The 21,800-nt window shown below is 50.3% G+C and overlaps 1 protein-coding gene across 3 annotated transcripts; it reads left to right on the plus strand.

The window, feature by feature from the left end:
- Positions 1-793: 793 nt before the first annotated feature.
- PPP1R12C (protein phosphatase 1 regulatory subunit 12C) lies at positions 794-21,230 on the plus strand. Of its 3 annotated transcripts, none has more exons than XM_080941941.1 (21): positions 794-1,139; positions 4,508-4,638; positions 4,719-4,837; positions 12,111-12,270; positions 16,109-16,253; positions 16,336-16,410; positions 17,298-17,371; positions 17,447-17,574; positions 17,696-17,769; positions 18,014-18,166; positions 18,266-18,333; positions 18,784-18,915; positions 19,107-19,197; positions 19,280-19,363; positions 19,437-19,497; positions 19,657-19,742; positions 19,831-19,871; positions 19,951-20,053; positions 20,156-20,260; positions 20,404-20,454; positions 20,549-21,230. In XM_080941941.1, exons 1-21 carry the CDS (start codon positions 807-809, stop codon positions 20,684-20,686), a joined length of 2,352 nt encoding a protein of 783 aa, XP_080798067.1. In that variant the 5' UTR covers positions 794-806; the 3' UTR covers positions 20,687-21,230. The 3 variants fall into 3 exon arrangements, with proteins under 3 accessions (XP_080798067.1, XP_080798068.1, XP_080798069.1); XM_080941942.1 differs by having other exon boundaries at positions 19,660-19,742; XM_080941943.1 differs by having other exon boundaries at positions 17,450-17,574.
- The last annotated feature ends 570 nt before the right edge of the window (positions 21,231-21,800 follow it).

Raw genomic sequence — 21,800 nt, forward strand, 5'->3', positions numbered from 1 at the left:
ATTACTAGTGAGTTCGAGGGCCATCCTATCTCAAAACAAATAATAAAAAATACGCAAATTTTATTTCTGTATCTCAGGATCCGCTATCCGCCATCATTTCCCATCTGCCGTTGGGTAATGGCTTTATAAAGCACACTACATTTCCCAGCATGCCACAGGAGACTGGCCTCTCTACCCAGATTCCCGGCATTCCCTAGGGGCATGCTCTACTGTAGGCAATTTTCCTTTTGCTTCTTGGTTTTTCTGTGTAGCTCTGACTGTCCTGGAACTCAGGACCAGGCTCAGACCAGGCAGTCCTGAGTCCAGAATTCAGAGATTTGTCTGTCTCTGCCTCCCAAGTGTTGGGATTGAAGACGTGCCTTTTGACTGTTTTCATTCGACCCCTTCCAGCTCCGGATTTCTAAACGTGCCTCAGGATATAGTCTAGAAAGTCTAGAAAACCCATTTCCCAGAACTCCTGGCGCTTTACCTGCTGCCTCATTCTCTAACCTATCTTTACAAGTTATGCGAGGCTCCTCAATGGGGAGAAACTCCACTTCCCGGCTCGCAATGCGGGGGCTTCTTTTATCGCCTTCTCCCTCAGTGGTGATTATGCAAGTCTCAATCAGGACTCCATTTCCCAGAGGGCTTTGGGTCAGCGCAGTGACGTCAATCTATCGAGCGGGGGGGAGGGGACTGGGCGAGCTTCTGGGCGGTGCTTGTCGTGCGGCGGTTCCCGGCGGCCCCCGGGGCGGGCGGGTGGCGGCTGTTCGTCGCCCGGCGCTCGCTCGCTCGCTCGCTTAGTGGGCGGGCGGGCGGCCGGCGCGATGTCCGGCGAGGATGGCTCGGCAGCGGGCCCGGGAGCAGCGGCGGCTGCTGCGGCCGCTCGTGAGCGGCGGCAGGAGCAGCTGCGGCAGTGGGGGGCGCGGGCGGGCGCTGACCCGGGCCCCGGGGAGCGGCGTGCCCGAACCGTCCGCTTCGAGCGCGCCGCCGAGTTCCTGGCGGCCTGTGCGGGCGGCGATCTGGACGAGGCTCGCCTGATGCTGCGCGCAGCTGATCCCGGTCCTGGGTCCGGCGCTGCGTCCGACCCCACCGTCCCTCCGCCTGCCAGTGCCGTGCTCGACTCCACCAACGCCGACGGCATCAGCGCCCTGCACCAGGTCAGCGCCCCCGCCCCTTGTCTTCGCCACTCGGGTATCCTCCCTTCTCGGCCCCGAGCCACCTCCCCTCGACTCCATCGCTGAGGATCCCGCTAGCTCTGTGGCTGCCCCTTCTCTGTCATTCGTGCTGTCATCGCTCTTCGTGCATCTTTTGCAGTGTTGCTTACTTCTGTGCCTACGCTGTCCGGGTTTCTCCTTTCCTGGCTGGTACTTGTTTGACTGTGCTGTAGTCTTTCCTGACCAGGCCTGAGGTTTCGTTCTCCTGCAGTCTGACTTGACCCTCTTAAGCTAGGCCCAGGTCCTTCAGTGTCACTTCTTTGAAGGTCCGTCTTGTTTGTGCCTTCCTCCTCTTCCCGTGATCTGTGTTATTCATTGCAGCCTCAGGGTGGTCTTTTCCCTTCTAGGCAGTGTACCATGTTGTTGCCTTCAAAAGGCACTTACTCTTTTGGGTCACCCCTTTTTTTCTTTATCTTTTCTCCTCCCCTCAACCCCATGTCCTTTATTAAATTATCTTTTCATCCCACGTTTGAGGATCCTGCCACCTCTCAGAGGTTTCCCTGAAACTCTCTTTCTCTGTCCACATTATTTGCCTTTCTGGAAACTTGTAGTCATTAGCTTTTCCAGGAGCTGGACCACTTTTTCTTTGTTTTGTTGTTGTTTTTTCCTGAGATAAAGTCTTGCTATGTAGCCCAGGCCAGCGTCAAATGCAGGTGCTTACGTCTTTGCCTTTCTCATTTCTGGAATTACATGGCCACTTCACCTATCCTTGGACTTTATTTGGGCAATGCCCTTCTTCAAAAAGTGTGCCTTCTCTCTTGGATTTCTACCCTGTCACCCCCCAGAGGATTCTAGAACCTATTTCACTAAAACCTTGGGTATCCGAGACACATTATGTTTTCCTGTGCTCTGTGCCCAGTGGTCAGGACCATCTTGTGTTGCTTGGGTTCTTCTGGATTCAGGATGCTTTTATTCACAGTTCACACAAGAGCTACATCCTTCTTTTCCCACCTGCTCTAAATGCTGGTCAGTGTCAGTCTTTTGGTAGGCAGCCCTCTTTCATGGTAACTTCCATCGCTGGCTAGGATCCCCTGGTTCAGTTACTAGGAACACAGAGGGGCTCCTGCCTGTGGAGATGGGGAAAAAAGGGAGGGTATTTGACAGGTTTAATTTTCACACATGAGGTAGAGAAAAAACACTCAGAATCTATCCGTCCTGGGCTGGGATTTGACTTAGGTTGTAGAGTGGGTATCTAGAATGCAGGAAACCAGTTCCTTGGAAAGTGGAGGCAAGGTGGGTTGGAGGTTCGATGTCAGCCTCAGCTACACAGTGAGTTTGAGGCCATCCTAAGTCACATGAGACCTAATCACAAAAACTTCTCGGATAAAAAGTGTTATGTGGAAACTCCTTGGGGCGTACATGGACTACAGGTGTACCCTGGGAATTCACTCCCAGTGCTGTCTGGGACATTTCCCTTTACATACAGCACAGCACAATTTCCCTGAAGCCCCTCTCTGGGTCTCAGCATCTTTGACAGTCAGTCCAGGAGAGCAACTCAGACTTCTACCAACCGAGCTTCTGGCTCCTGAGCTTTTCCTTATGACCGCATTGCTCTCTTCTGGATCTGCAGGAGGCCACTCATCTGACAGGATTCTCCTCCCACCACAGAGACCTTGGGGAACTCACTCTTCAGGGCTTTTAGGAGGCGTAAAAGATTGGGAGAGGAGATTCAAAGCGAGCAGTTTTACAGAGCCAGTACACAGGGAGCTGGGGTCTAGAGTTGGGCAAGTGTAGTGTCAGCACCTCGTCTTGCCCTGGCTTTACCAGTGAAAGTTCCCAGAGGTAGTTTCCATCCTAGGAACACAGGGACATTTGGTCACTGTGGTGACTTCTAGTGTCTCCTGATTTCTACACCTGGTGCTGTGTTTTCAGTTTTAACCCCCCTTGGGGCAACAGCTTCTTGCTGTGATGTTTCTTGAGTCCCAGCTTCTACCTCAACAAGCAGTGGATAGTCTTTTTTTTTTCTTCCCTTTGCCCAATAATGGCTGAGTCAGGGCTGGGAGTTCAGAGTCCTAGGTTTGAATGTGAGAGATTGTGTGTTCAAACACGTGGGTCAGGGAAGAGGGGCAAGTCTGGACCCCTATGTCTAAGAAAAGGATTGGCTGGAGTTTTGTGTCTGAGGGAGGAGGAGGTGGGCCTAGATTCTTGGGTCCCTAGTGCCCAGCTTCAGGCATCTTTCACATGGATGCCTGTGCCCGGCCAGGTCCTTGAAAGGGAAAGGCCCATCTGCCTCTTTGCCCCCCCTCCAATCACCATGACAACAGGGTGGAAATAAACTGAGCCCAGAGTGAAGCCCAGAGTTCATCCCGTTCCCAGGGCACGTGTGGCCCCCCTCTTGCAGCCTAAATTTCCATGACTTCATGCTCTTGGCCCTTGTAGCTTCCTTCCCCCTTTCTCCAGATGGTTGAACTTGAAGAGAGGGTTAATTTTCATGAGGGCCCAGGAGTCAGGTCCCAGCCCCCTCCCTAGACTAAATGGTTCCAGTGTCTGGCCAGTGTCATCAGGGATTGGGACCAGCTCTCCTCTGGCCTTGTGTGTTGTGTGGCCAGGGTGAGACCCTCTCCCCAAGCTTTCAGTTCTTTTTAAAAAATTTTTTAAAGGTTTATTTAGTTTTGAGTACACTGTAGTTGTCCTCAGACTCACCAGAAGAGGGCATCAGATCCCATTTCAGATGGCTGTGAGCCACCATGTCGTTGCTGGGATTTGAACTCAGGACCTCTGGAAGAGCAGTCAGTGCTCTCAACCACTGAGCCATCTCTCCAGCCCAGCTTTCAGTTCTAAGGGTGAGGGAGTGAGGTATAGTGTGGTGTCTGGGATGTGTAAAAGATGCTCTGAAGAAAGCTGTGCACAGGAATTTAGGAAACATGCCCCTGGCCTTCAGCTCTGTCTCCGAGAGATGCTGCAGGTGTATCTTTTCTTCCTGTGCTATGAATGGAACTCAGGGTTAGGTGCGCATTCTGCCACTGCCTATGCTGGGGTGTCTGCTCAAGGCGCCCTGTCTTCTGGGAGACATGTCTGGGCCCTGGGGCTCCTCCATGTTAAGAATAGGTTCAGTGGTAACATGCAGGGACGGCAGCCCCGTATGTTCATGTGCACTTTTCCATCCTGGCTTCTGGAGCCTGCTCTCGTCTCCATGAACTCTTCATGCTCAGGTGACCCATGGAATAACTAGGGTGTTTAAGCGGCTGGTGGCTGGAGGACCATAGACATTGCTTTCTACAGTCCTCACTGGCCCTGGGTCACCTTGTAGAAAGGTCACCTTGCTGGGTCTCTGGCTGGGTGAGAGCTGATGGGCTTGTTCCCATCCTCAGGCCTGCATAGATGAGAACCTGGAAGTCGTTCGCTTCCTGGTGGAGCAGGGTGCCACTGTGAACCAGGCGGACAACGAGGGCTGGACGCCTCTGCATGTGGCTGCCTCCTGTGGGTACCTGGACATTGCCAGGTGAGGCAAGGCTTGAAGGGCGGGACTTGGGTTAGGTGTTGGGTCCAGGCCTGGCAACTCTGACCTTTCCCTGCCCCTAGGTACCTTCTGAGCCATGGGGCCAACATCGCTGCTGTCAACAGTGACGGGGACCTGCCTTTGGACCTGGCTGAGTCGGATGCCATGGAGGGGCTGCTGAAGGCAGAGATCACTCGCCGAGGTGGGCCTGTGGGATTAAGGACTTTGGAATTTGGGAGTCTAGGCTCAAAGGTCCTGCCCATTTCCTTGGACTCTGGCTCTTTATGCCTCTGTTTCTAACTCCAGTAAGATGGTAGTGGAGATACTGGGGTTACCAAAGGCTTACCAAAGGTCACCCTGGGCTTCATGAGATCCTATCAGCACAAATAAATCTGTATCTAGAGCCAGCTGGCGTATAGCTGGGTGGATCTCAGTCTCTAGTGCAGGACCTGGAAGGAAAGGGATTGTGAAGCAGGCTAGGTTGGGATGTTGTGGAGCTCAGCAGGTTCTCCAGGAACATAACAGATCATGTGAGGCACAGTCTTGGCTTCCCTGCTCTTGCACATTACCACCCAAGGTGGAAAGACATGGGTTTAACATTTTGGCATATTGAGTTTCAGATGGCTGAGTCACCTGGGGATGCTTGGTAGCTATTCAGTACCAAGAGATGGAGGTCAGAGGTTAGAAGCCTCCCTGGGTTGTAGTGCAGCGGCAGTAACAGTGGTTGAGCCGAGCTCCCCTTTTCCTGATTTTATTTTGGTAAAACTTCAAACACAGAAAAGTTGCCTTAGTACTATGACTACTACCTTAGACCCTTTCCTGGGCTTTATCACAGAATTTGTTAAATTATGTGTTTGGGGTTTTTGTCTGTAAGTACGTCTGTTCCACATGCATGCCTGGTGCCCACTGAGGCCATTAGATCCTTTTGCAATTGTGGTTACAGACAGTTGTGAACCATGTGGGCGCTGAGAATTGAACCTGGGACTTCTGGAAGAACATCCTGTGCTCTTAACCACTGACCTGTCTCTTTAGCCCTACTAGTCCTGGCTGGTCTGGTACTCACTATGTAGATCAGGCTGACCTTGAATTGGGAGCAATCCTGGCCAAGCCTCCCGAGCACTGGAACTATACATTTGAACCAGCACTCCAGGTGCTGTTTTAAAAGTTTTTTTTTTTAAAATTAGGTTTATTTAATATATCATTAATGTGAAAGCTTATGCATTTTGAGGGTCAGAGGACAATTTTTGGGAGTGGAGGTCCTCTCCTATCATGTGGGTCCTAGGGATGGAACGCAAGGTTGTCAGGCTTGGTGGCAAGCACCTTTACCTGCTGAGCCAGCCCACCAGTGTGGTTTTACAACTACTTCGAGGCTACAGTCAACATAGCAGCAGTTCCCCTATTCAGAGGGCTTAGTTCGTGGTTGTGTGTGGTCCACAGAGCTGTAGAGCCAATACCACATTCATTTTCAAGCATTTTAAAAAATATTTCTTTAAAATTTTATTTATTTTTTTATGTTATGAGTACACTGTACCTGTCTTCAGACACACCAGAAGAGGGCATCAGATCCCATTACAGATGTTTGTGAACCACCATGTCGTTGCTGGGATTTGAACTCAGGACCTTTGGAAGAACAGTCAGTGCTCTTAACCCACTGAGCCATCTCTCCAGCCCCTCAAAACATTTTTAAAGTCACCCTCAAAAGAAATTCTGTAGTTTTTAGTTCCCTTTCCCATCCCATCTCTAAGGCCTTCTGCCTTTAGGAATGTATCTGTGTGGGCATTTCACAGAGATGAAATTGCAGTCTAGACAGACACCCTTTACTGTTTGGTCCTGCTCCTCCCTTCCATAAATGTAAGCATCAATACCAGTCTTGATTTTTGCCTTTCCAGCCTGCCTTCCTCTCTTCCATTCCTCAGCTCTTTGAGACTATGTTGCTGATGTTGTAGACTGCCCAGACAATGGAGAGAACCTCCCTCCATCAGGCCCTGCTGTTCTGTCCTCTCCAACAAGGAGGTGAGGGCAGCTTGGGGCCTTTACTCTCAGTGCCACAAGGTGGCTTATTCTGTGGCCTGAGCTTCTCCCCCCACAGAGAGGCTTCAGTGAAGGTATTGGTCTTGACTTCCCCCAGCTGGTGCTGATGCATTTCTCAGATTCTGTTCTGCCAAGTCTGATGAATAGTGAGTTCAAGGTCTGTCTGAACTACAGATTGAGTTCAGAGCCAACTTGGGCAACTTAAACAAACAAACAAACAAACAATAAATAAATAAATAGCTGGAGAGATGGCTTGGTCCCTGAGAACACTTTCTGCTTTGCCAGAGGATCAAGTTCAATTCACAGTACCAGTATCTGGGCTCACTGTAGCTACATCGTCTGGAGAAAACTCTTGCCTCTGGTATCTTCTAGTACTGGATTCTACCTATGCACAGATACACAGGCACACACAATTAAAAATAATAAAAATAAAATCTAAAATAAAGAACAAAGAGTAGGGGCCTGGGTGCTACTCAGTAGTAGAACACTTGCCGAGTGTGAGCAAGTTCAATCCCCAGTACCACAGCACAGCAAAATCGGCATCCCAAGATTCAGATATACATAGTTTATTATTTTATTACTTAATTTAGTTAATTGGCTTAGGCTGTTGTGAAACTTACTGTGTAGTCCAGTGTGGTCTTGAGATTCTCCTGCCTTTTGAATTCTGGGGTTGCAGCTGTGAGCCTCCATGCCTGGCTCTCTTTTATATATTTTGTGGTGTTTGTAGTGAGAAAGTCACGTGCAGGCATATTTACAGTATCTTAGGGCGTGGGTGTGGCTTAGTAGTTCAGGCTGTGGCACTTGACCTAGTTTGTGAATTTCTTCCTCAGAATCAGGGAGAGTAGGAACTCCATCAGTGGATGGATAAGCAAAATGTCTACACAGATAAAAAGGAAAGGAACTGACTCATTTAATAGCTTGGATGAACCTTCTGGGCTTAAGTGAAGTCAGCCAGTCACACAAAGACATGTGCAGAGTTCCCATTTGCATGACTTACTGAGAATAGTCACACTTAGAGAGCTCCCAAAGTCATAGAGACATCATCAAGTGTGGTTTCCAGGTGCTGATAACCCTGGAAGTAGAACTGGCTGTGGTGGGTTTAATCCTGTCACATCACTTAATCCCAGCTCTTGGGAGGCAGAGGCAGGTAGATCTTTGAGTTTGGGCCAGCCTTATCTACAAAGGTGAATTCCAGGACAGCCAGGACTACACAGAGACCCTGACGAGGGGTGGCTAGGTGGCTCAGTGGGAGAAGCTGCTGTCTAGCTTGACAGTGGAGTTGGATTCCTGGGACCCACATAGTGGAAGCCGAGAAACTGTGATTATTATCCCACACATAGACAAATGAATGTAATAAAAATGGTAGTATAGAGTTACTGTTAGAGTTACTGTTGAATGTCTTTAGAAATTCAGTTCTTCCTATGCCTATAAATGCATGTATATGTGCACCTATGTTTGGAGGCCAGAGGTCAAAGTGTTCCTCTGCCGTACACTTTGATTTTTGAGACAGGGTTGCTCAGTAGCTTAGAGCTTGATGATTGGGCTTATTTGGCCAGCCAGTAAGCCCAAAGATCCTCCTGTCTCTGCCTCCCCAGTGCTGGGATTACAAGTGACAACCATGCCTGGCATTTTACACTGGTGCTGGGGATTGAACTCAGGTTCTCATGCTTGTGTGCTGGATACTTTACAAACTGAGCCATCTTTCTAAGCCCCAGTGTTTCTGTCTTTGGAGGTGGACCCCAAATGGCACCAGCTGCTTTGACGTCATGTCAGGTATGTTCTCTCACTGAGGTGCTTAGCAAGGCCTCTAGCAGTGCAGGCTGATGCCCAACTGGAGCACAGTAGCCCCACCCCTAAGCCTTTTCTCTGTGTGACGATCTGGCACATGGTTTCCTGTCAGACCCAGAGCCCATCACTCTGCAGGAGGACTTGTCACCCTGTGACTAGGCTTTGAGCAGAGTCACACAGAAGCCATAGGGGGGAGGAAAGTCAGGATGTGGTTCCTGAAGGAGGAAGTGCTGCCAGGTCCTAGCAGTTCTGTTGTGCCTCAGGCTTCACTCCTTTGGGGGACAGGGTAGGACAGGCCTGCAGCACACAGAGACCGGAGCAGCGGTCTGAGGTAGTTATGGGTGCCAGCTTGAGTAACAGAAAGACTGCGTGGAGGGATGCTCAGGCAGGGGTTGAACAGGATGGATGCTGCGGCCCCAGCGCCTCTCCTGCATTTGTCCTTGTAGGTGGTATAAGTGCATAGGAATGCTGCACAGTGTTTACTGTTGGTGAGAGGAAGGGAAGGCTGGTGCCGCCACCACACACTGGATGGCGCCTGATTTATAAGCAAGTGATCCTAGCAGGGCTCAGCTGACTTACCACGAAGCGGGGGACAGTGCATATTTCAGGCCTTACAGGGCATACAGTCCCTATTCTAATGACTTTACCAGCTGCTATAGAGGGAAGTGAGCCAAGAACAAGATGAGAGAAAACAGACGTGGCTGGATGCCACTAAAGCGTTATTTTCAGGCCAGTGAGATGGCTCAGTGGGTGAAGGCACTTGACATCAAGCCTGACCCCTGATTTCAGTCCCTGGGGTCTACTTGGTTGGAAGGAGAGAAGTGAGTCCTGCAAGCTGTTCCCTGACTTTATGCATGTGCGTGAGTGCAAATATATATTCACACAATAAAATAAATGTAATAATTTTTTCTTACAGCAAATTTGGTATACACACACACACACACACACACACACACACACACACACACCCTTTATTTTCAGGAGAAGGAATGTAACTAAGTCAGTAGAGGGACTAGCTGCACAAACTAAGGTCCTGAGTTTGAATTCCCAGCAACCACATAGCCAAGCCCAGCCAGTACCTGAAATCCTTGTACTAGTTGGGAGGCAGATGTAGAAGAATCCCTGTGACTTGCAAGCTGGTCAGGCTAGCTGAATAGCTAGTGATCCACTCTCAAGACAAGGTAGAGGGGCTGGTTGCTTAGTGGTTAAGAGTTCTTGCTGGTCCTCCAGAGGAGGGTTTAGTTCCTAGCACCCACACGGCACCTCTGATTCAGTTCTAGAGGAATCTGACATCCTCTTCTAGCCTTTTGTGGCACCAGGCACACACATATATAGGCGTACACATGTTATGTTACAAATAAAATAAAAACCCTAATTAACAAGCCAGCCCAAAACCTGTGAAGCAAAACTGAATAATACAAGCAGGTCTTGGCTCTGTGGAAAACACAGGGCACCCTGGAGCATGCACAGGAGTACTGGGTGGTTGTTGAAGAAAAGCAAAGGTACCCCACCCTTCCCCTTCCCTGCCACAGTAAGATAGAACTGTGCGGGTGACTCCCTTTAAGGAAGCAGGAGTCTGGAGGAAGAGGGCGGTCCTGGCCTTCCCTGCTCTGCTCTCTGTGACTGCACTGCAGATGGACTTTAGCCGCACATTCTAACACTGCTACCACGTAGCACCTAGCTACAGCTGGTGTTTGGATGGGGTTGGTCTTGGCTTGGGATGAAAAAGAAGATCCCTAAAACCTTTGAGGACTGTTTCTCGGCTCTCATTTATAGCTTTCTGGTGGAAGTGTGCAATGTGTATTAAGGAAGCAGCTGGTCAACCTTGGTTATAAGGGTGTGGAGTGAGTCTGGAAAGGAGCCGACTGTATTTAGGGGTTGAACTTGGAGCCTTATGTTTCCAGGCAGGCATCCTGCCACTGGACTAAACTCTGGTGGTTTGAGACAGGATACTACTTTGTTAGTCCTAGTTGGCCTTGAACAAGTAGTGAGTCTTTGCAGTTTACCCCCTTGTGTAGGTTTTTGTCTCTGTTTTGAGCCTAGCTTTTAACAGCTGAATCATCTCTTCAGCCCCTTTGTGTTGGTTTTTAAAGCCAGGTTCTGCCTGAAGGTCTTTGTCAGTGACACTCAGTGGAAATCCAGGGTGAACCACAAATGTAGTTTGAACTTTCCAAGTCATAGGCTGGGCATGTGGCTTAGTTGGTAAAATGTTTACTTGTTAAGCATGGCCCTCAGCTTGATCCTCAGCACCGTGTAAGCAAGGTGTGGTGGTGAAAGCCCGTGACCCCTGCACTGGGAGGTGGAAGCAGGCAAACAAGACGCTCATCCTCTGAGATGTAGTGAGCTTGAGGCCCATCTGGGAAATGTAAAACTGTCTCACACACACACCCCCCAAAACAGCAATAACCAATTTTTAGATTGGGTGCAGTTAATACAGTGAGGAGACGTGGGGAGATGGCTCAGCTAATAAGATGTTAGGTGCACGAGTCTTGTGACCCAAGTTTCCATCAGTTGGTGGCACTTGTGCACAGTTGTACTCTCAGTTTCTAAAGTGAGGTGGGAACATTGTCAGGAAGCTCTTTGTAGACCAGTCTGGTCTTGAACTCAGATTTACCTGCCTCTGCCTCCCAAGTGCTGGGATCTTTTGTTTTTTAAAATGTGTTTATTTTATGTATTGCGTATCTATGTGTATAGGTATTTTGCCTGTGTGCACAGATACATGCACTTCATGTGTGCATGGATCCCTTGGAACCAGAATTAGAAATACTTGTGAGCTGACCTGTAGGTGCTGGGATTTGAACCTGGGTCTTCTAGAGGAGCAGCAGTGTTTTTAACTGCTGAGCCTTCTCCCCAGTCTGCTGGATTTTTTTGTTTTTGTTTTTGTTTTAAGTTGTTTTTGTTTTTTAAACCAGACTCTGACTCTAGTCCAGGTTGGTTTGAAACTTACTATGAGAGGAAGGAGGAGAAACAGCAGTCAGGATGTAGAAAGAGAGAGAGAATATAATATATAAAGAAAAATAAATATATAAAGAAAAAGGGGAAAGAAAATTTTAAACATTTAAATCTTGGTCATCAAGTTTGTACTGTAAAGATTGAATTTAACTTGGAGCTCTGCATTTGAAAATAAAAAAGTTCTCATACATTAAACCCCCAAATGTGGTATAGGCTGTTCTCAAATTCACAGCGCTCATTCTGCTTAGGCTAAGGGCCTGAATCAGAGGTCTAAGCCACCATACACAATCCCATACTGAAGTTTTGCTTCACACCTAGGAGGGAAAGAAAGCAGTAGTCACAGTGTGTGAAGGTGCTGGACTATGAATTACAGTGGGTGGGATAGGAAAACTTACTTGGTATTAGGTACTGGGTTTGCTTGGGAAACTTGAGGTTTCATATTTAAAAATAAAAAACAGGTTACTAACTGATACGGGTCAAGACCAGTGGTTTCCTTTTTTTTTTTTTAGACCTCGGTGGTACCCAGGTCTGCAGAGAGCACAGTTGGGAAATACTGTATTAGTTCAGGCCTTCTGAATCCAAGCAGAGAACTGGATGAGAAAGACTTGTTGAGTCACTTGGCTAAGCTGTGACTAGTTGAAACTGTCACCTGGGTTTCCCAGGCCATCTTGTATGAGTTCACTTGTCACCTTCTCATCCCCAAGGTGTGGATGTTGAAGCAGCTAAGCGAGCTGAAGAAGAGTTGTTGCTCCATGACACAAGGTGCTGGCTGAATGGCGGCGCTATGCCAGAGGCCCGGCACCCCCGGACTGGGGCCTCTGCCCTGCATGTGGCTGCTGCCAAGGGCTACATTGAGGTGATGAGGTAAGCCAGGCCAGAGTAATTGTGTTTTGAAGCTTCTTGGTGGCTTTTGTCCTTTTCTTCTAGTCTACACACCTAAAATCAAGCATTTCCCTTTCCTTAGTTGTGTAAGAGGATTAAAAATTGTATTTGTGTGTGTCTGTTGGTATGTCTGTGTATGTGCATGTTGGTGTGTCTGTGTGTGTGTATGTTGGTGTGTCTCTGTGTGTGTGTGCAAACTTATATGAAGGTACATATAAATATAAAATTATAGATCATACACATAAAAATAAATTCAGCCTTAAAAATATGTCATTAAGTCAAGCACGGTGGTAGATGCCTTTAATTTCAATACTTGGGAGGTTGAGGCAGGATTGCTGTGAGTTCTTGATAGTCTAGAATATATAGCAAGACTTTGTCTTCAAAAAAAGAAAAAAGAAAAGGGTGCCTGATCTGGTGTTGTGCGTCTGTGTTCACAGCCCTTAAGAAGCAGTGGCAGGAGGATTGCTGGAATCTCAGGGCCAGACTTGTCTATGTACTGAGTCTGAGGCTAGTGATTTATAGTGGGATCCTGTCGTAAAAAGGCCTAGCACCCCAAATGGAGTTAGGATGAACTGCTACCTTTCTGCTGTTCATACTGGTAAGGCTGTAGGCAGGACTTAAGACCTTGTACTACCCCAGGTTTACGGCATGTCTTTACTGCTCTGCTCCTAAGGGAGAGGCTTCAGCCTCTGTAGTTTCAGTATGATTTCCAGGTCTGAGGTTGAGCTCTGAACCCATCCCTTCTTAGAGACAGTATACCCTAAGCATCTGAGTTCAGAGGCTACACCCTTCTTCAGACATGACTCTCACTTGCAGATGTGACCCATTGTAACTTCAGTTCTTTCAAATCCTATTTTTAAATGTTGATTCTTAAACGCTTTAACCTCCTTTGTAGCCCATCACCCACCAGAGGTAGTAGAAAAGAAAGAATACAGAGGACATGGACCTTTTTAGAAAGGTTCTTTGGGGCGACACCTGTCTGTGTTGTCTGGAAATCGGCAGTTCAGGTCATGGGTCTCAGTGGCAGCTCGATCCACTTGCAAACACTTCACAGATACACCAGCCGTCTAGTTTGGTAGAGTGGGTTAGCAACAGAGGTGACATGACCTAATAGAGACAGTGGGGCTTCAGCTCAGCTCAGGAGGGACGCCAGGAGAGGGACACCAGAGGTTCTCGGCTATGCCTTTCTCAGGGAAGTGAAGACTCGAGACCAGCATGTGTTGCACAGTGAGCTGTACCAGCAGGCCAAGCTGTCTGTCAGTCTGTGGGGTCCTGTTTATACCACATTACTCATTCTCCATTTGCCTTGGCTCAGCGCTTCAATCCATCAGTCCAAGTCCGTGGAAGTGGCAATAAACTGTAGCACACCAGCAGACGTTTTTGGTGTGTTTCTCTCTATGGAGTCCCAGCAGATGCAGCTCAGCTACACATTGTAATGCAGACCAATACATGCATACTGTTAGCAAAGAATCCTTCATCACGTCTCCTTTCCTGTGTCTGTTTCTGGGAAACGTCCTTCATGAGGTGGCCTTAGTCTTCCACACCTGTGTTCACTTTAACAAAACGTCCCTTCATGTGTTGCCCAGCAAAGCGCCATCCAGCCGACTTTCAAGGAACCCTCAAGTTTCCACTTGAGCCCATTGTGAGTTCCTCACCTGTTATGGTATCTACATCTCAAGTCAGTCAGAAACAGAGGCAAAGGAAGCAAATGTGTACTCCCTTTTCAGGAGAACATTCCAGAAGTGTGTGCACACCTAATGACTGTGTTCCATTTACCCAATTCTCATCATTTGACCATTCCTAGTTGCAAGGAAAGCTAGGTTTATTTTCACACGACCGTATGTCTGGCTAATTGTTGCATGGTGTGTGCGTGTAGGCACATGCAAGTCTGTGGGCACTTGTTATGTGTGGGTGCACATTCATGTGTGTGTGGAGTCCCTAGGTTGATGGTGTATTTTTTCTAGTTGCGACAGTGTCTCTGGCAGAACCCTGAGCTTGTCTTTTTGGCAAGTTTAGCTAGCCATCTCCCTCTGAGGGTTTTTGTCCCTTCCTCTGCCTGCTGGCATTACAGGTGGCCTGCCATGTCCACTCAGTTTTTAAGTAGGTGCTGGTGAGCAGAACGCCTGTCTGTGCTTAAGCGCTTTACCCACTGAGCCAGCTCCCTAGTTTGCGAGGGCTGCTAAGTGGAGAAAGTGTATTGATACTGTGCGCAGCCTCGTTCTCTGTCACAGAACTGAAGCACCGGGGCTTAGGGATGTCCATCGGGGGGGGGGGGGGGCGCAGGACGTCAGCATATTTGTCTAGAGTCTCCCTGTGAGGGCTGTGAGGGTGACTCAGAGGAAAGCACTTGCCTAGCATGTGTTCCTGTGTCCCAGTACCAGCTCTGGGAGAAAACTGAGTGATTACAACTTATGTCTGCTCGTTTGACCTTCTCAGTCATGTCATCAGTCTTGAATCTCTGACCTTTCTTCCTTTGTGTCCCGCTGGGATTCACAGTGAGAGCCACCATGGTTTTCATGTGAGATAGGTCATGCTGTAAGTCCTGACTAGCCTGGTACTTGATAATAGTTATCTTGCCTCTGCCTCTTAGTGATGGGATTGCAGGTGTGATTTTGTGATGACCTCTTTGCGTGGATTTGTATGTATACTCATCCGTTCACTGAATTTGCTGTTACTGTTTTTAACTATATTAAAAGTTTTACTGTTACTCTCCCCATTAAAGTAGAGGTAAATATTTACTTAATGTTAGATGCTGGCCTCCTGGGCTGGTCTCAAACTGCCCATCCTCTTAGCCTTCCTGGCATTTCAGGTATGTACCATAGCCACCACAGCTAATGACAGATGTGATGGGCTGGGTCATTCTATTAAATGGCTGTCCTTCCCGTTTAAAGCCCACCAGGTGCAAGTGCACCCCTGACTCAGTTGTTGGACATTGGTGTAGCAATATCCAGTCGAAATGACTCAGTAGGTAAAAGTGCTTGCCACAGAAGAGCCTGGTGACTTGCATTAGGTCTTGGGACCAGTGGTGGAAGGAAAAGACGAATCCTGACTATTGTCCTCTGATCTTCATACATGCTGTGACATGTATGCTCATATTCACACAGATTGCACACACAATAATAATAAATAAGGCTTTGAACCTTGGCCTCCGGCTCACTCCATTTCTTTCAAAAGAGCCCTTGCTCCATTCTGAGTTTGGAGAGCACCCTGGTTGTTACTTTCTGGAAGGTCATTGACTGAGTCAGGCTCTTTCAACTCTAGCATTCTGAAGTTTTAGATGTGATTCTGTGATGGGGCTGCCCTGTATGTTGGAGGAGGTTGAGCAGCCTCTTCAGCCCCGACCCGCTAATGCTACCTGTCTCTGCCTGTATTAGGATTCCACTGATGATGTTTCCAGAGTGTGTGTGTGTGTGTGCGCGTGCGTGCGCGCGCGCGCGCTAGTCTTTCTGTCTGGGACTGTGTGTGATGCTTAACATGGTTGAGAACTAGTATTCTAAAACAACTTGGTTCTAGAATTGCACAGGCCTTCGTGGGTCACACCCTCTTAAGGTTTGGGTTAGTGGGGGGTCTTGCACCTCTCTCATCACCCCTTATCCTATCACTGCTCTGACTCTAACATGGGGATTCAAAGACTGGGATCCTGTGCTGTGAGGATCCTCTTATGAGTTTGAATTGTAGCTACTGGTCCAAGGGAGGGCTGGTTGCCAGCAAATCTAGTAGTGTTTTTTGTGTTGATCAGTAATACTGTGGCCGCAGAACAAAATTTGAAATTAGTCATTGATCTCGCTTGACCCTTGATCCCAGACTCCCTGTCTCTTAGGTTGCTACTCCAAGCTGGCTATGACACAGAGCTCCGGGATGGAGATGGCTGGACACCCTTGCATGCAGCAGCCCACTGGGGTGTGGAGGATGCCTGCCGGCTGCTGGCTGAGCATGGCGGGGGCATGGATTCGCTGACCCACGCGGTAAGGGTCATGTCAGATGGTGGGGCAGGGTAGGGGGAGAAGCCCTCACATCAACATCATCTGCTTCGTTCCGCTACTTCAGGGGCAGCGTCCCTGTGACCTGGCTGATGAGGAAGTGATGAACCTTTTGGAGGAACTGGCTCAGAAACAGGAGGACGTGAGTCTCCACTCTAGTTTGCCTCTTTACTTGGCAGCTCTGAGGAGGTAACAGTAACTGGGATGGCTGACAGCCTTTGTCCCTTGACACCCTCAGTCCTGGGACCTTCTGTTTCCATCTGGTGGCCCAGCTCTGGTAGAAGTCTATGAAAGGGGGCATCTCTGGGTATATGGAGGAGGTGAGGCTGTGTTTCCTCTCTGCTTGGTGAGGAGAGAGCTGCGATGTCTCTAGTGAAGGGATCATGGATGTGGGCCCCAGGTAGGTGGCATAGGCTGGAATTTTAGTATTTAGTGAGGTGGCCCAGACATTGTGGGAGCCAGCCAGAAGACCCACTGGAGACGTTCTCCAGAGATGAGTACTGTGGCACACTGAGATACAGGAGGGCATGGGCAAGTGGTATTTCTGGTGGAGCACTGCTGTGAAAAGATGTGGGTTTATGACAACGACTTCATTTAGTCTGGGAAGACGGCTACTGACACTGAGCTGAGAGCTTGTCTGTGACCACAAAGGAGACGAAGAGCCACCTGCCCTGGCCTGCTCCTGCTAGCAGTTGACTATTGTCCTAGATGTGCTGAAGAGTAGAGAGGAGGTCTGAGCGAGTTGCTAGCTCCTGTGAAGTTGAAGAATCCCTCTGGGAATAAGACTGGAGGCCAGTGACAGTTGGATCAGGCCAAGCCTGGGAGAGCTTGCATAAGCCCCAGATATGGCATACTGTCAGGATACTGAGTTCTCGTGTTTGCAGAATTCTGCATAAACTGTGGCTAGCCCAGTTATGTGTGTTGGCCATGGAGGTTGGAAAGGGGCACAGAGGGGGAAGGGGAAGCTTGGAGATCCAGAAGGGATTGTACCCTCTGGTCTTCCCCAGTTGTCCCCTTTCATCCTCATAGCTTCGGAACCAAAAGGAAGCCACTCAGGGCCGAGGCCAGGAGTCACAGGTCCCTTCAAGCAGCAAGCACAGAAGGTAAGAAATGGCTAGGCTTGGGGTGGATTGAGTTTACCACTAGACTTGGACAGAGACACTCTGTCTTTTCCCTAGAAGCTCAGTGTGCCGTTTGAGCAGCCGTGAGAAGATCTCCCTGCAGGATCTATCAAAGGAACGTCGGCCTGGTGGGGAAGGAGGACCTCCTATTCGAGATGAGGATGAGGGAGAAGAAGCCTCAGTTGGTAGGGATGCTAAGACCCTTCGGTCTGAGGAAGGAGTGCTGGGCCTGGATTTGTGGGACTCCAAAATATCAGAGGTAGCTGACATCTCCTTTGACATTCCCTTTCTGTTGCTGTACCACAGAGCACCCAGCTGTGGAAGCAAGAGCCCTTAATGGTGTGTCTTCCCCTGTGTCCTCCAGCCCTAAGAGCCCTGTGGTGAGTCTGCTGACTGCAAGCTGATGTGAGCTTGGGGCCATGGCAGGACACAGTAGAACTCCCACCTCCATCAGGAAGATGGCCTTTTGACTTGCTTCCTAGGTCCTTGTGGACAACAAACTAGTTTTTAGTGGCGCCTGTCCTGGCTGTAATTTACTGTGGTTCTCCTGGAGTTATACCCTTAGCTTCTGGGGAGAGGGATCATTGCTTTACTCCGTGATGGAGACCTTCCCTCTTCTCCCAGCTGCCAGAAGAGGCTCCCTTCTCCAGGCGCTTTGGTCTCCAGAAGACAGGGAGCTCTGGTGCCCTGGGTCCTTCAGAAAGGAAGGGCACAGAGGGAGTTCTTGGTCTGCAGCGCTCAGCCTCCTCCTCCGTCCTTGAAAAGGCCTCTACTCAGGTCGGTGTCATCAAGTGTGTTGGATCGGGAGAGGTGGGTGGGCACCCAGGCTTCTGCCTGGGACAGCGTACCTCCTTTATTTTTCTCTTGCCCTCACAGGCCAGGGAGCCCCGTCTTGCCAGAATAACCCCTACCCCTGCCCAGAAAGTGCCAGAGCCCTTCACCCTGTAAGTACCTGGAGCAGGACAAGGGGACAGGTCTGGTGCTTATCCTGGCACCTGAGATCCTGTGAAAGTCCTAAAGGGGCATCTGTTCATTATAAAATTCCCGGTGCTGTGGTCTGACTGCTTCAGGGCTTTTGCTCCTCCTGTGGAATCCTTACCCTCCTTCCTGTCTGCCTTTGTTCTCCTCACATTTCCCTGGGCCCCCAGGACTGCCTTGGTAACATGGACTCTGTGCATACCCCCTGGCTTCTCCTCACGCTCCTCACACTCCACACATGCCTTTTGGGCTACTGTTCGGTTTTTTTTTTTTTTTTTTTTTTTTTTTTTTTTGTCTGTTTTGCCCAGAAATGACCCATTTCAGTAGTGACAACTGTTTTGTTCTCTGTAGTCCCTCCCATGCCTGGCACAGAATGCAGGCTTGAGGAATATGTGCTGATGAATGAATCCATGCAGGTGTGAGGCTGCCACGCCTCCTTCTTTGGGTCACTCTGCTCCACCGTCCAGGAGGGAGCCTGGATCCCCAGTGAAGCCAAACACCCTCACAGCCTCTGCAGCACCCCTGGCTGACTCCAGGGATCGTCGGAGGTAAAGAGGCTGGGGGCGAGCAGCACTGAGACAGCAGTGTTGGGGTCCTTAGGGCTCCCGGAGTACTGTTGGTCTAAGGTCTGTGGGGGCTGAAATGTACACTGCTAGGCTGTGCACCCTTCTATAGTGTCTGTCATTCACGGGTGTGACAGCGGACAGGACACTGTCTCAGTTCAGGGTTCTCCACTCAGGTCCTACCAGATGCCTGTGCGTGATGAGGAGTCTGAGTCTCAGCGGAAGGCTCGCTCCCGCCTTATGCGACAGTCTCGGAGGTCCACACAGGTGTGGGCTTGGGCTGGGGCCTGTACTCTTGGGTCTGAGGGAGGAGGGCTGGGCCAATCTCCCTGATTGTTCTCTCTGCTAGGGTGTAACTTTGACAGACTTGAAGGAAGCAGAGAAGGTGGCTGGAAAGGTCCCAGAGCCAGAGCAGCCTGCCCTGCCCAGCCTGGTGAGCAGGGTCAGGTGAAGTAGGTTGGGTGGAGCCCATCTCCCTATTTTCTGACTGTGTGCCTTCCTGGCAGGACCCTTCTCGGAGACCTCGCGTCCCTGGAGTGGAGAACGCTGAGGGCCCTGCCCAGAGAGGTGAGGTCTGCTTTCTGGGAAGTCTTTCCCTAGGGAGTCATCCTGTTACATCCTTTAACATAAAGTCTTTTGTTAACTGGGGGATGGAAATCAGGTTCCCTGCACAGTGGACAAGGGCTCCTGTAGTAGTGTCTGGGCTGATTCCCGCCAATTCCCCAGCAGAGGCGCCCGAAGGGCAGGGCCAGGGACCACAGGCGGCCAGGGAGCATCGAAAAGCTGGCCATGAGCGGAGGGGGCCAGCAGAGGTGAGCACGGTGCTGTGTGGAGGGTGGGCGGGCTGGAGGGAGGATAGGCCTGGACATTGGGTCCTAAACTCTTGGGGGTCTTCTTCAGGGGGAAGAGGCGGGGCCTGTGGAACGGAGCCTAGAGTGCAGGTATGCTGGGTCACGTGTGGAGGCTGGGGCACATTTCTGGGGTAAAATTGGGTTCCTAAGGCCTGTCTCTTTTGTCCAGCGCTGTGGATGGTGGATCCATGGTCCGCAGGCAACGCTCACAGAGAGACCTCATTCTAGAATCCAAGCAGGAACACGAAGAGCCTGATGGAGGCTTCCGGAAGGTGCAGCATCCCACCCCGTGCCCTACCCTGCCCTGTTCTGGTTTAAGCTGATGGCTCACATTCGGCCCCTTCTGAGTCTGCCTGCATCCTCTGTTTTCCCAGTTGTACATGGAGCTCCGCAGGGAGAACGAACGACTTCGTGAGGCCCTGACGGAGACCACCCTGCGTCTGGCACAGCTCAAGGTGGAGCTGGAGCGGGCCACACAGGTAAAATATGGTAGGGTGATGAGAGGCAGAGCTCCAGTGGGGAGGGGCCTGGCCCTGGCTGGGAGGTTGGAGGGTTCCTTTCACTGGAGACAGTGCTCTGGCTGGACTAGCTCCTGACTCCAGGTCTTCTCTGTCCCCACCAGCGACAGGAACGTTTTGCTGAGAGGCCTGCCCTCCTTGAGCTGGAGAGATTTGTGAGTTGGGCTGCAGGGGGTGGATCCACTGTGTTGCAGACTGTCCCTGCCCCTTGTCCTCACCCTGCTCTGAACCTGCCCCTGTGCCTTGCAGGAGCGCAGGGCTCTGGAACGCAAGGCAGCAGAGCTGGAGGAGGAGCTGAAGGCCCTGTCTGATCTCCGGGCTGACAACCAGCGGCTCAAGGATGAGAATGCAGCGCTGATCCGAGTCATTAGCAAACTATCTAAGTGACTCTGAGGAGCTCCCGCACCATATTTATACTGCTGCTTCTGACACACGCACCCCTACCCCCGCGTGAGCATGAGTGACAAGGCTCTGGGGGAAGTTGCTGAGAAGCCATATTCTCTAGGGACCTTAGAAGTCCTAAGGAGGAAAGAGTCCCTGGGAATCAAGGGGACCTCCCTGAGGTCAAAATAGAGGTAGGAGGCTGAGCCAGGAAGGGAGACGTTGTGGAGAGTGGACAGGCACCAGAGATGGGACCAAAAAGGAAGCAAGGACCAAGAGATGCAGAGATCAGTATCCAGAGGCAGAGTGGTTGCCCCGGGGTCCCTCCTCACGTGTGATGCTACCCAGTACCCTTCCCCCTCCCCAGCAGGGATCCAGGAATGTGCCAAGAGTCCCACTGGCCTCTGCCAGGTGGGCCTGTATATAGGGTCCATGTGCAATAGGGAGGGATGTTTTCTATTTTTGCTGCCTCCTCTCCACCCATTGTCTGGGGAGGAGGAGAAGGTATTTTTGAGACAAAGCACAGGCTCCATAAATAAAGTTGTGACATTGCCACTCAGTGACTTGGTCTCCTGCTTGTGGGCTCAGGCTGACTGAGTCCATTTGGGTGGGGCACAGTTGGGGGCAAGGCTGGAGTGTGCTTACAGGTGTGGGAAGGGCACCTTGCTAAAGTGAGGATCCCAGATAATATGGGGAGGATTGGGAGGAAGCTCATGGCACTGTGATATGGGGCTGGGCACCCAGGTTTCCCTCAGTTCCTCAGGAGTGGAGCTGGTGGCTGGTACTGAAAAGATGGGATGGATCACATAGGGAACTCCGCAAACGTAGCTTCTCCGGAAAAGAAGTGAAGGCAAGTTCCTTTAGTCCTCCATGGCCACATGGACTGCAACAGCAGGAGCCAATCCTGAGATGCAGTGTGCCTCCACCCTTGCAGTCAAGAGCAACTGCCTACACTACCAGCTTGGCTCTGTTCTGCTTATGTGTCCCAGGAGTGAGCAGCTCCAGCCAGGAGTCAGTGCTCCGAGGAGAGAGGCAGCCAGTGTACGGGTTTCAGCAGTCGTGCTGTGGAGAAAGGGGAAGAGGGCAGTGCATGTGGGTGGGTGGATGTTGTCAGGTGGAC

This window comes from Micromys minutus (genome assembly GCF_963924665.1).
Source record: "Micromys minutus genome assembly, chromosome: 30".
Lineage (NCBI taxonomy): Eukaryota > Metazoa > Chordata > Mammalia > Rodentia > Muridae > Micromys > Micromys minutus.